Below are 12817 nucleotides of genomic sequence, written 5' to 3'. Positions count from 1 at the left end.
TGATCTTAATTGTAATCATAGGGCTGATATAAATACTATGCATGCCAGTCTCTCTTGGCTAAGAGTTGAGGAGAGACGGACTGTATCACTTCTTTTTATAAGAAACAATGTGTTGAAAATACCAAATTGTTTGTATAGTCAACTTACAGACAGCTCTGACACACACACACACACACACACACACACTTATCGCTCCAGGGATCTTTTCATAGTCCCCAAATCCAGAACAAATTCAAGAAAACATACAGTATTATAAAGAGCCCTTATTGCATGGAACTTCCTTCCATCTCATATTGCTCAAATAAACAGCAAACCTGGTTTAAAAAAACAGATAAAGCAACACCTCGCGGCACAACGCCTCTACTCTATTTGACCTAGATAGTTTGTGTATGCATTGATATGTAGGCTGTGTGTGCCTTTTTAAAAATGTATGTAGTTCTGTCCTTGAGCTGTTCTTGTCTAATGATGTTCTGTATTATGTATCATGTTTTGTGTGGACCCCAGGAAGAGCTGCTGCTGCTTTTGCAACAGCTAATGGGGATCTTAATAAAATACCAATACCTTCTCATTGTAGGGTTCATCTCGCAGCACCTCAGGGGCCATCCAGAAGGGAGAGCCCACCACAGCCAGCTTCTCCCCCTCACCACTGCAGGCACAAGTACAGGAAGATAAACATTAGACTGGAGGTTACAAGCCTTTTGGGTGAGCGAATAATGCAATTCATTACAGTAGATCGGGGTGGCAGGTAGCCTAGTGGTTAGAGCGTTGGACCAGTAACCGAAAGGTTGCAAGATCGAATCCCCGAGCTGACAAGGTAAAAAAATCTGTCATTCTGCCCCTGAACAAGGCAGTTAACCCACTGTTCCTAGGCAGTCATTGAAAACAAGAATTTGTTCTTAACTGACTTGCCTAGTTAAATAAAAGGTTAGAAAACAAAACACAATTTGACTATTTTTGCAATATTTATCACAACAATTATCAAACAAGCCAAAATATTTGTTAGGTCGATTCTTCATCAGATTAATATGTAATAATGAAGTCATAGCCTGGAGAGAGAAAGAGAGCGGCCTTCTTAACCTGCTCTGGTATTATTAGCCTAGAGCACCAGTTTATTCCAAAACAGTACTTCATGTTCCTGCCTAATCAAATGACCCTCCCCCCTACTGGCACTTGTCCATCCCTTTACCTCCCAGCCCCACATTCATTTACTACAGAGACATTTCACTGGACTCAAAGAAGCAAATCTTGATTTTCTTTTTAGAGTTAAAAAAATAATAATTAAACCGTGGGATTCAATTTCAGTCCTGATCTTAAATCTTATGTATCGTGCTAAAAACTGTTTAAGCAATGAATGTAAACCAACATTGTGTTTGTATAGCACTGGCCCCTGTTTAATATATAACCGTTACCATGGAAATGACTTACTCATAGTTGGGAATCTTCTCAGCGAGACCAAAGTCTCCAACCACTGCAGTGTAGCAGTTCTCATCGGACTTGATCAGGCAGTTCTGAGGACAAACAGTGAGCACAAATTCCATGATGAGCTTCTAAAATGACTGACATTTATGAAGGGAAAGCGTCAGTGAATGCTCAGTCAGTCATACTTGAACTGAATCACAAATGAACTTTATGTACTGCATGCTGGTTGATTAGATTCAAGTCAAAGAGGTTTACACCCTGCATGAGTCAAAGCACCACGTGGCTCAGTTTCAACCCGCAATACAAGAAACCGATACAGCCAGAGAATCACAATAACGTCAAGTACTATTGCATGGTAACCAGGTCCCAACTCCTATGGTTTGAAGAAAATGCACTGAAACACACGTGACTGTATATAAATGCTGACTAGATCTATTATCTCTGTTTCAGAAAGGAAACAGTGCACCACATTTCGGACGCATCCACCCACAGTCAACTGCCACCCACTTTGGAGGTGAGGTCCCGATGGAAGATGCCTTTGGAGTGCAGGTAGCCCAGGCCATTGGCGATCTCACAGGCCAGCTTGATCCTGGCTGCCCAACTCAGAGGCTTGTTGCTGTCCAACAGCTGCTCCAGGTTCCCACCGTTGATGTACTGCAGAAAGGTCGAGAGGGGGAAAACAGAACAATTTAGGAAGGTTTCAAATGAAAGTTGTCCTCTGTCACAGGCTTTCACCTTGATGTGAGCAAAAAGTACACATTATCAGTAAATGTACACTATTGAATTCAATGACTATCGTGTACATACTCTACATGAGTTATTGAGATATGAAGTAATGTTCTGTACAGACATTGTTACAGCATCCTGTTGGTCAATTGGGGCTATGCCCCGCCCCATTCAGGAAGACCAGTCAAAGTCAATCGACTTACTCTGAGCACTCTAAACATAGATTGATGCTAATGCCAAGCACAGCTGAGGACAATGACAGACAAGACTGCCTGCTTGCAGAAAAAGCTAAGTGAATTGGAAATCCACTCAGTAGTTTTAAAAATAGCTCTGTCGGCTCGGAAGAGGCTTGGCTGTCCCACACAGAACTAGCCTAACCTATATCATGTAGAATGATTAATCCATCCACAAAACAAAAATTTGGAAAATAACTACGGAGTGTGTTTTAGGTTTCTTGTCAAACTGTCAATGAATACATTGAGGACTTCTAGAAAAGAGAATATTAGTCAAAACGCATGTCTTCCCCCAGTTGAAACTGTAAATAAATGATGTGAACGAAGACTAAACTCCCTTAGCCTGTACCTTTAACAGCTTAACCTTTCAATGGAATTTAGCCCGCCCAAAGCGGAGGTTAAAGCATCACACACATTTGACTTGTGCTGCAGTCTTCTACCTTTGTTCAGGTAGAATGTTGGAAGTAGGCCTAATAATAAGTCAACCTAGAAACACACCAACTCGTGTGTGTGTGTGCGCGCGTCATTTGGTCTTACGCGCTGAAAGGCCACCGCGCTGTAATACTCTCTCCCCCTGCCCTGCCCTGCAGCCCATCCCCAAACCAATCCCAGACGCAGGAGAGGATTACAGCTTGTTTGCCTTACAAATTCCTCTGTAGCCCCCCGCATCTGTCGTCTGCCAGCCTAACGCTCCACTAGGAGCCTCCACTTCACAGGGGTAAAGCCCAGACAAATCCTGCTGCCAGTCGGTCAGTGCAGACATGATCCACTCCATGCACCCTGTGGGTTGAGGCGAGTCTCCAGATCAGATGAATGAGCCAAGGCCAAAAGTTAGGCACACAAGTAAGGTTACAAGGCCACATCAACTCACCTCCACCCCAAACCCTGACAAGGTAACCTGGAGAAGGGAAGGCCATTAACACAGAGAGCAAGAGTAGTGGACTGGAGGATAAAAGGGCAGAACCCAGGCAGTGAAAATGTGACTAAACAGGATATGTTGATGGAGAAACAAATCTAGCAATGTTTTCCACAAGCGCCAGCTGTTGGCTAAATGGACGATAACAAACACATTGTCAGCTGGCTACTTTTCCCCCCACTTCATTAACTAGGCTTCTTTTCATTTAAAATGTTTAAATTGGCTAGTCAGAAAAGTCTGTATAGCCTTTTTCCACTAGAATGAACAATATGCATCTTTTAGTGATCTATTGATAGCACAGGCCCCTGTCAGTCACAGACAGCGATGACAGGCGCCTTTGTCAAAGCCAAACTTCTGGTTTGCCAGTCTGCTGTCTCACCTGCCGCTCAGTACCGGTGTTATTTTTGTGCGCTGTGGTTGGCTGCGGTAACATTTCTTTTCACGGAGGAGGGAGAGCATGATTCTTATTCGTCGTCTCCTGTGAGTGAATTTATGTCCCATGTAATGTAAGTGGTAAAGAGGAGTTGGAATCCACGTAATTATTGTTTTATGGCACATTCACTTACATTTTCTTTTGCGTGTTTAGCCAGCCACAGAATCGGTGGTCATATAGGCTATTTACTGTTATTTGAATGGAAGACCAAACAGCTTGTGCTGAGTAGTTCATAAAAGGTGTCAAACAGACTGAATAAAGTCAAATCTCCTATATCCCGCTTTTCAATTCATGAATCATACAACGTAGTTATATGTCCATGGCATCAGGACATGTAAACCAAAGATCTTGTTTGTATTTTCCTAGGAGTCGAAGCCCACGTCGAGACCTGCCGGTGACCGCTAAAGTGACTCGTCAGCGTAGTCCCATACAGTCACTGGTGTAGCCTAGTGATGGGTTGTTTGTGAACGGACGGCATTCATTTTGCCCATTCTAACGTTCAATCGTACAGTAACTGAATGCCCGGATGCCTTTTTGCTAGCTTTATATGGCAAGCCATTGCTAAGTGACTGAACTGGCCACTGAGTGTATAATGGTGTGTAGACAGTATATTAATAGGAAAGGTGTACAGCAGTAGTTATATAGGATGAGCCATAACTAGAATATAGTTTATACATATAAAGTGGGTAAAACAGTATGTAAACATGATTAAAGTGACTAGTGTTCAATGACTATGTACATAGAACAAAGCAGTCTAATGTGCAGGGCAGAGTACTGAGTGGTAGCTGGCTAGAACAGTGATTAAGGTTCAGGGCAGAGTACTGGGTGGTAGCTGGCTAGAACAGTGATTAAGGTTCAGGGCAGAGTACTGGGCGGCTAGTGGTGACTGTTTAACTGTCTGATGGCCTGGAGACAGAATCTGTTTATCAGGTCTCAGCTTTGATGCACCTGTACGGTCTCTCCTCCTTCTAGATGGATGAACAGGTCGTGGCTCGGGTCTTCTTGGCCTTCCTGTGACACCAGGTGCTGTAGATGTCCTGGAAGGAAGGCAGTGTGCCCCTGGTGATGTGTTGGGCTGACCATACCACCCTCTGGAGAGCCCTGCAGTTGTGGGCAGTGTAGTTGTCGTACCATGCGGAGATACAGCCCGACAGAAGTTTGTGAGGGTCTTTATGGGTCAAGCCACATTTCTTTAGTCTCCTGAGGTCGAAGAGGCACTGTGGAGGGACCATTTCACGTCCTGAGGAACTTGCTGAGGAACTTGAAGCTTTTGACCCTCTCCACTGTGGCCTCGATGTGGTGGGGGCGTGCGCTCTCTGCTGTTGACGTTGAGGGAGAGGTTATTTTCCTAGCACCACTCCCAGGGCTTTCGCCAGGGCTCTCACCTACACCATATAGGCGGTCTCATCATTGTTGGTAATCAGGCCTATGTTTAACACCTGTTTTATTGTTCAAATCATTTTTTTTTTCTTAAATAGATTCCCTATTGAGAAACAATATGTTACTTGACAGAACACAACCTTTTTTCTTAGATTTTAACCACAATAAACTACATTGAAAGGGTAGACTAGACTATTTCTTCTGTCTAGATTAGTAATCTACTGCCTTCCATAAATGTCTCACCAACAGTGATTGATTGACAGGTCTGAAACCCTACCAACTCTGCCTCAAACATCCCACCCACAGTGATTGATTGACAGGCAAAACAGTTAATGGGATAGATCATCCATATTATCCTAAGTGGCCATAGCAGCAGAGACACTAAAATACATCATTTTAACAAACATTGTTGTAATTCATATCTTGCAGTAAAACTAAACATGACTTGAATCTCAAGAGAAGACAGTTTTAATGTTAAAAAAGGTAATCTTACTTATAGTAAGATATAGATAGTAGCCTAGGCCTGGACAATATCCAAAACAACTAACATGCATAAAACACTGTTCTAGGCAGGTGCAACTCTTAGAAATCATTAACTGATACACTTCGCTGAAGACAAGGCTTTCCCTGAGCCTTCGTGAATTAAAGCTAAGAAAGCCAGAAAGGAAATGGGACTTAATTGTCTCTTGTGACCACTGCGAGCAGCTTCAAATAATAGCCTAATCCCCCCAGTGGCTCATGGATTACCCAGGTTATAATGCTCCTAATCGGTCTTTGCCTAATGTGTAAACGAGGTCTGTCAGGCAGTGGGAAGCAGAGCAGAGGTTACTGTGCCAACCCGATGGGCCCTGGCAGGGCCAGCGGAGTCAAATGGTGTTTTGATCGGAGGAGCAGGGCTTTACAAGGAGCAGGGCTTTACAAGGAGCAAGTGATTCTAAATGGAAAAGTGTAGGCACACAAAGAAATGTAGGAACACAATGAAAAATATATGAGGTAATAAAGCTAGAATCGTTCATTTTTCTAGGTGCACTGGTCCTCCTAAATTAAGATTCTAGGTCACACAGCAAAATATTTAGGCATATGTGGGAATAAAATGGTCACACTGTAGAGCCCTGATGAGTGATTGCATCTCTAAGCCTGTGGCTGCACGGTAACTTGACTCTTCATTTCCTACCATGGAGACTCATCAGGCCCGTTGCTACGGCCAGGATCCAGCCAGAGCAGACAGTGCTGGTAGCTAGCAGCTAGTTCTGTTTATACAGCAGTAGCAGGAAAACATAACCCCATGATGCCATGTTTTCAGTATTCACAGCCTGGCTTGAGGCTGCTGACACCACAGCCCCAGGAGACTGGTGTGTGAGAAGTTTCCCCTCTCTCCCAGTCTTCATCTCCATGGATCCACATATTGGATAACTTCCTGCTATCATTCACTTCACACGAGTGCTTGGGCTCAGATGGGGCAGTCAGTCGTAAAGCTACTCCCCTTACTAATCGACGCTTATCATTAGCACAGGGCTATCTATTTGGATTACATGGACACACCGACTTAGGTTAAAAATAGGTCAAGTCATTTTGTGCACAATTTGACAGAAATATAACATAACCCTTAGCCCTAATGGAACCCATCCCCCATTCACCTGAAGAAAAACCCTTGATAAAAATTCACAATACCTTTTCATTATAATCATGGCTATGAGGTCACCTTTCAGTGAGTTATACTTATCTGAGACTTACATTACATAACAAGCTGACCATACTGCAACAGGACTCAATGAGCAATATGACAGTATTAGCTACATTACAAGTAAAAAGCATTTAGGCCTATACTGATGCTAGAAAACCCATCATTTCTAGAATCACATTCCATAATAGAGTGGATGGAAAAACAGAATAAGACAGTGTCCCAACATCCCGACCTGAAACACGACAGCAAGCGGTGCAGTCATGTTTCTGAGGTGTAGGCCATCTATACAAGGCTCTAAGTCACAAAGACAAACAGTGGTTCCTCTTACCTCAGTCAGAGCATGGAGCTGGCCTTCCTGAACACACACACCCATGAACCTAGAGGAAGACAAAGACATCAGTCAGTTATTGTTTCTATGTATAATGAACATTTCATGAACTGAAATAAAAGAAAAAAGCCCAGACATTTTCCATACAAAACAAAAAGCTTATTTCTGTCAAATTGTGCACACAAATGTGTTGACATCCCTGTTAGTGAGAATTGTTCCTTTGCCATGATAATCCAGCCACTTGACAGGTGTGGCATATCAAGAAGCTGAAGAAACAGCATGATCATTACACAGGTGCACCTTGTACTGAGGACAATACAAAGCCACTAAAATGTGCAGTTGCCACACAACAATGTCCACCAGAGCTTTCGACAGAGAATCAAATATGTATTTCTCTACCATAAGCTTCCTCCAACATCGTTTGAGAGAATTTGGCATTACATCCAACCGGCTTCACAACCGCAGACCACGTGTAACCACGCCAGCCCAGGACCTCCACTTCCGGCTTGTTCACTTGTGGGATCGGCTGAGACCAGCCACCCGGACAGCTAATGAAACGGACAATTATTTCGGTCTTTAATTAAAAACTTCTACGGGATCGGTGTCCCCCCCACGGGACGGTTGAGCTAACGTGCACTAATATGATTAGCATGACATTGTAAGTAACAAGAACATTTCCCAGGACATAGACATGTCTTATATGGGCAGAAAGCTTAAATTCTTGTTAAATCTAACTGCACTGTCCAATTTACAAAGATAAAATGTAGCATAGTTTTGTTTGAGAAAATACATTTTTTAATTCAAATGTAGGAACTGGGTTCTACAGTTTGAAGCCTCTTGGCTGCACCCCTGCCCAGTCATGGGAAATCCATATATTAGGGCCTAATGAATTTATTTTAAAATTGACTCATTTCCTTATATAAACTATAACGCAGTAACATCATTGAAATTGTTGTGTTTATATTGTTGTTCAGTAGATTTACCACAAAATACCATGAGACATGTGGATGCATATTTATGGATCTCCTGTTATGCTCTTCTCATGTTGACATGACAAAGCTAAGCTATGGGGTCTAGAGTTTAAGATTTGAGTGGGTCTATATGTAGCTCAAAAAAGTAATTATCTGGCCCAAGGACGACAGCAAAGTCCTTTCGAGAGCAAAATGACAAATCTCTTGGTGGTTAAATACTTCTGCACTGGAAGAAAAGACCCAACAAGAGCAGTGCAAACAAGAAAGTCATTTCTAGGGGGAAACGAGGCTCACTCTCCTGACCCACATTCCATCTCTTTTTCTCCCTCTTTTTTTGAGCCACTGCATCCAAATCTTAAGAGGCTGGAGTCACAGTCAAGGCCGTCTGTTTTTGTAAATGACAAACTGGTTGTATGAATATCCTAACACACGAGCCAGGCTGTACACACAGCGAGTGTTGGCGCCCCTGAGTTATGACCCAATAAATGCGAGACAGAGGGTTCTTCGAAGGGTTTCTCAGACAAAGAACCCCTCAGAATTCTCGTCAGCCAACCACCACAGAAATGCCACAAAGCTGTGATTGTAACACAGCACACACAGACCATATCTTTCCTACCCACCACCTACAGCAGAATGTGAGCTCTGTAGTGTGTCATGCAAAGCCTAAGTCAGCCTAATCCATTTGAGGATAGGAAATTCAGATTGTTCCATATTAATTGTCCATGACAACATAAAACATTGTCATACAATAATAAATCCCAAACTATTTGTTCTATCATGATGAGTTTGGTCAAATATGTATGTGTGCCGATTTTGCAGGCTCCCAACTTAATATGAAAATAAACGGCTTTGGTGAGAAGTGAAAAGGGAAAGGTTGTTCCTCATAAGGGAATTCATGTCAATGAAATTCAAACTCAGGATGTTGTTCTAGAAAATCCATTGTTAAATATTGTGGAACAGCAGAGATCAAGGTCACACCCCATACTTAAAATGTATGCACGTATTACTGTAATTTGGATAAAAGAGTCTGCTAAATGGCATATTTTTAAGCAATAAGGCATGGTGTGGGGGGTGTGGTATATGGCCAATATTCCACGGCTAAGGGCTGTTCTTATGTACGACGCAACACGGAGTGTCTGGAGACAGCCCTTAGCTGCGGAATATTGCCCATATACCACAAACCCCAGAGGAGCCTTATTGCTATTATAAAAAGTGATTACAAACATAATTAGAACAGTAAAAATCAAATGTTTTGTCATACCTGTGGTATACGTTCTGATATACCACGGATTTCAGCCAATCAGCATTCAGGGCTCGAACCACCCAGTTCATCATATTATTTATTACCCCACTGATTCCATTAAAGGGGAGGCTAATGTCATTTTGACAGAAAGCTACAGATCAAAGTATCTTTCAAAGATGAAGGATTCACAAATGACTTAAGAGTCACTTTCTAGAAAAAAAAGGGGATTAGGCCATTAGTCAGTAAGAAAATGACACCATTTCTGAATATGGCACCATAACTGAACTTTTCCAGCCCTGTATTGTACCCATTTTTTTGAGTAGCCCCTTGAGATTGTTATTAAAAGGCTGGGATGATTTAATCTGTAACTGACCAAGAATGAAAAATAATTGTATAATATCGCAGAAGGCATTTTAGTTCCGTTTCTCCAAAAGGACAGATTGAGATTCAAACTATACAAAATATTGGAGGATGGTGCCGTGCCCCCCCCCAAAAAAAATCAACTGTCCAAAATGTAGTGGAAGACAGATGTTTTGTTTCCTGGAGGTCACCTGAGGATGTTGGGATGGGACAGTCTGTTCATCAGTTGGACTTCTCTCAGCATGTTGGCGCGGTTACTGCTCAGTTTGTTCATCTTCAGAGCCATCACCTGGCCCGATACTCTGTGGCGTACCTGCAACGAACACAACAAGCCGGTCATTTAGGCATTATCTGAATGCTTCTCTTTAACACTACCGTTCCCTTATCAATATTCCCTTATCATGGGGACACTTCTCTATTATCGTTATTCCAAGATCATGGAGAAAGATTCTCTTTCTGCAACAAAATGAATGTCCTTCCACATTCAGAACCATAACAACGGGAAGTAAAACAGTCCATTTCTCCTGTGAATTAGGTCAGTCACTGGCCTTCCTTGCAGCATTAACTCCAATGTGATCAAAGATGAGTGGCTGGCTTTCATCCACACATTGGTGCACTAGAAAGAATACTGAGCCGAGGCCAAGAATATGAATGTTGTGATATGTAACCTAGGTGTTAGCCTATCACAACTACCTAAAATGTAACCCTTTTCTTTGGCAGAGAAGGCAGAACACTTTTCTAACTACAACAATACAAACATAAAACTATTTCCCAACGATCAGATTGATTTGCTTCCTCAAAGCCATAACAACCACAGGAAGTTATGAGTCAGGGTGAGAAAAATAAGCTGTATCTGCTACTGCTCACTTCCTCCAGATGAAATATTAAGACACTGAAACCAGTGAATAAGAAGTTAAAGTCAACTCAGGTCGGTCTGCGAATACAGTAACAGATACAATGCCTATCTGGTTATATAGCTAGTTTACAGGTTACATTTGTTGGAGAGCAGAGATAAAAGGAAGTTTGAGGTACAGAAAAGGGAAGCAGGCCGATCTAGGCCTTATTTACATAGCACTTGGATGAGTATCCAGTTCATAGTGCTTCTTTAGCCGCTCTTGAAGTTCTAGTACAAAGGTGCAGCTAGTCTTCCCTGTAGGAGAAGAGCAGGCAGCAGATGGCCTCCTCTAGACCACCTCCCCCACTCCCATCCTCTGCCCACCAGGAGAGAGAGTGCAGCCTGGCTCAAACAAAGACCCATAATGTTGCCCCAGCAAGACCCTGCACCTCCAATCTGTTCCATCAATCCAGCTAGCCTCCTCAATACCTAGCCCTGTAGACAGGACACACAGTCGAAGACAAACAGATAATTATATTTTATGTAGATCCATTGTCCCCTTGATTAGACAAATATGGAACTCTCATTACACAGGAAACATTTGTGTCCGTTAAGCATTTAGAGAAGCAAGTCTGAGGCAACGAGGGTCAATATTGCAAGTGAGAAGCAACGAGGGTCAATATTGCAAGTGAGAAGCAACGAGGGTCAATATTGCAAGTGAGAAGCAACGAGGGTCAATATTGCAAGTGAGAAGCAACGAGGGTCAATATTGCAAGTGAGAAGCAACGAGGGTCAATATTGTTGTACTAATAGAGCTGAAGTCATAATTTTGACTTGAGAGGAAACAGCTGCAATGTAACAATATTATGGCCCCAAGGATTAAACAGCACCTTTTAAAACATGGTTGAGCATGTGTGTGTGAATAAAGGAAGCTTTTTCTTAAGGTTTGTTCAACAAGGACTATTTGTAAAGGCCCCAGTCATATTCAGGTTGGATGGGCATTCCCTCCCTAAAATACATGGTGTGATGACAGCCCCCTCAGGCAGCCTGGGGCAGGACCCTACACGCTGCCCTTCCCTCACCAAGTCAGCACTGGATCCTTTGCATTAACCCTTTGAATCCAATGAGCAGTGATTGAGTAGTTGTTCTAAGGCAGACCGCTGTGGCCATGCTCTGAAGCGGCCATTAGATTACTGTGCATCACAGCTCCAGACATAGCGACACTTCTATTCCTTTCTGTAATTAGGCTAGTTTCCTGTTTGAGCTAAGAAACTAATCTGAATTCTAATTCCAGTCCATCAGTATGCATGACTCATACATACAGATGGAAAGGAAATAGTATGACTAAGATAGAGGCATGAGATAGAAAGTGCTGACATTGTGGTGGTTGTGACAACATCAATATAGAATGCCCTGACTCCGACTTTTCAGTAGGTGAAGCTGAAGTCTATAGCCTATAACTAATTGAAAGTCCCTCATTGAAAGTAAGTCACTTTCATGAGCGCTGACGCTGGTTGGAGGAAATTACAATGTGGGTTACACCAAAAGTGAACGTAGCGAACATGACCTCAAAATGTCAGTAAATATCTGTTGAAGTACCAACCCTGTCAGGTTGTTAGTGTAATGGACGATATAGCACTTAGACAGCCATTGTAGCCTAACGTCTAGTCGCCATCATAAACCTCTTCCGCCCTTCTATATTTTCATGTCGTAACTAGAGCGACGTGGAAATAAAGGGCTTTTCGCACGTCCCATATCAGTCGATTGTGAGACAATAGCCTAGATCAATGTAATAAGGAGCGGCCACAGTATCGGTGTGCTAGAGGTGTTCACGGATCCACCTGTACCCGAATACCTGAGACCCAATCCAGAATTCTAAATAATGTCACAGGTTTGGGTTGGATCTGATTGATACGGGTATGTGTCATTTTAATTGACTTATCCGGAAGGGCCTGTACATATCAGAACGCGACTGCTGTGCGTGCGCGAGGGAGAAATTGGATCATTTATGCCGCTGCTCTTGATTTTCACGAAAGTGGAGTGGTGCATTTAGCTTGTTTTTGTTGCCCAATCATAAGTCCTCAAAGCGACAATAGGCTACAGTCAGAGCCTCTGCGCGTTTAAAAAGAGATATGTATACATGCATGCACACACACACAAATGTTTGGACACCTACTCATTCAAGGGTTTCTCTTTATTTTTACTATTTTCGACATTGGAGAATAATAGTGAAGACATCAAAAATAGGAAAATACAAATTTTTCTTTGAGATTCCTCAAAGTAGCCAGC

At 42.6% G+C, this 12817-nt stretch overlaps 1 protein-coding gene across 5 annotated transcripts in view; it reads right to left on the bottom strand.

The window, feature by feature from the left end:
* LOC110530325 (dual specificity testis-specific protein kinase 2) overlaps window positions 1–12817 on the bottom strand; it is a 34065-nt gene that overhangs the window by 7599 nt on the left and 13649 nt on the right. For all 5 annotated transcript variants that reach the window (XM_021613277.2, XM_021613278.2, XM_036985967.1 and 2 more), the window contains 5 exons: window positions 9885–10006; window positions 7120–7168; window positions 1927–2073; window positions 1426–1508; window positions 562–646 (listed from right to left, as the gene is read on the bottom strand). In XM_021613277.2, the coding sequence (XP_021468952.2) occupies window positions 562–646; window positions 1426–1508; window positions 1927–2073; window positions 7120–7168; window positions 9885–10006 (486 nt within the window). The remainder of the gene's footprint in view (window positions 1–561; window positions 647–1425; window positions 1509–1926; window positions 2074–7119; window positions 7169–9884; window positions 10007–12817) is intronic.

The sequence above is a fragment of the Oncorhynchus mykiss genome, chromosome 8 (genome assembly GCF_013265735.2).
Source record: "Oncorhynchus mykiss isolate Arlee chromosome 8, USDA_OmykA_1.1, whole genome shotgun sequence".
Classification (NCBI taxonomy): Eukaryota; Metazoa; Chordata; class Actinopteri; order Salmoniformes; family Salmonidae; genus Oncorhynchus; species Oncorhynchus mykiss.
This window is presented reverse-complemented; position numbering and strand designations above follow the sequence as displayed.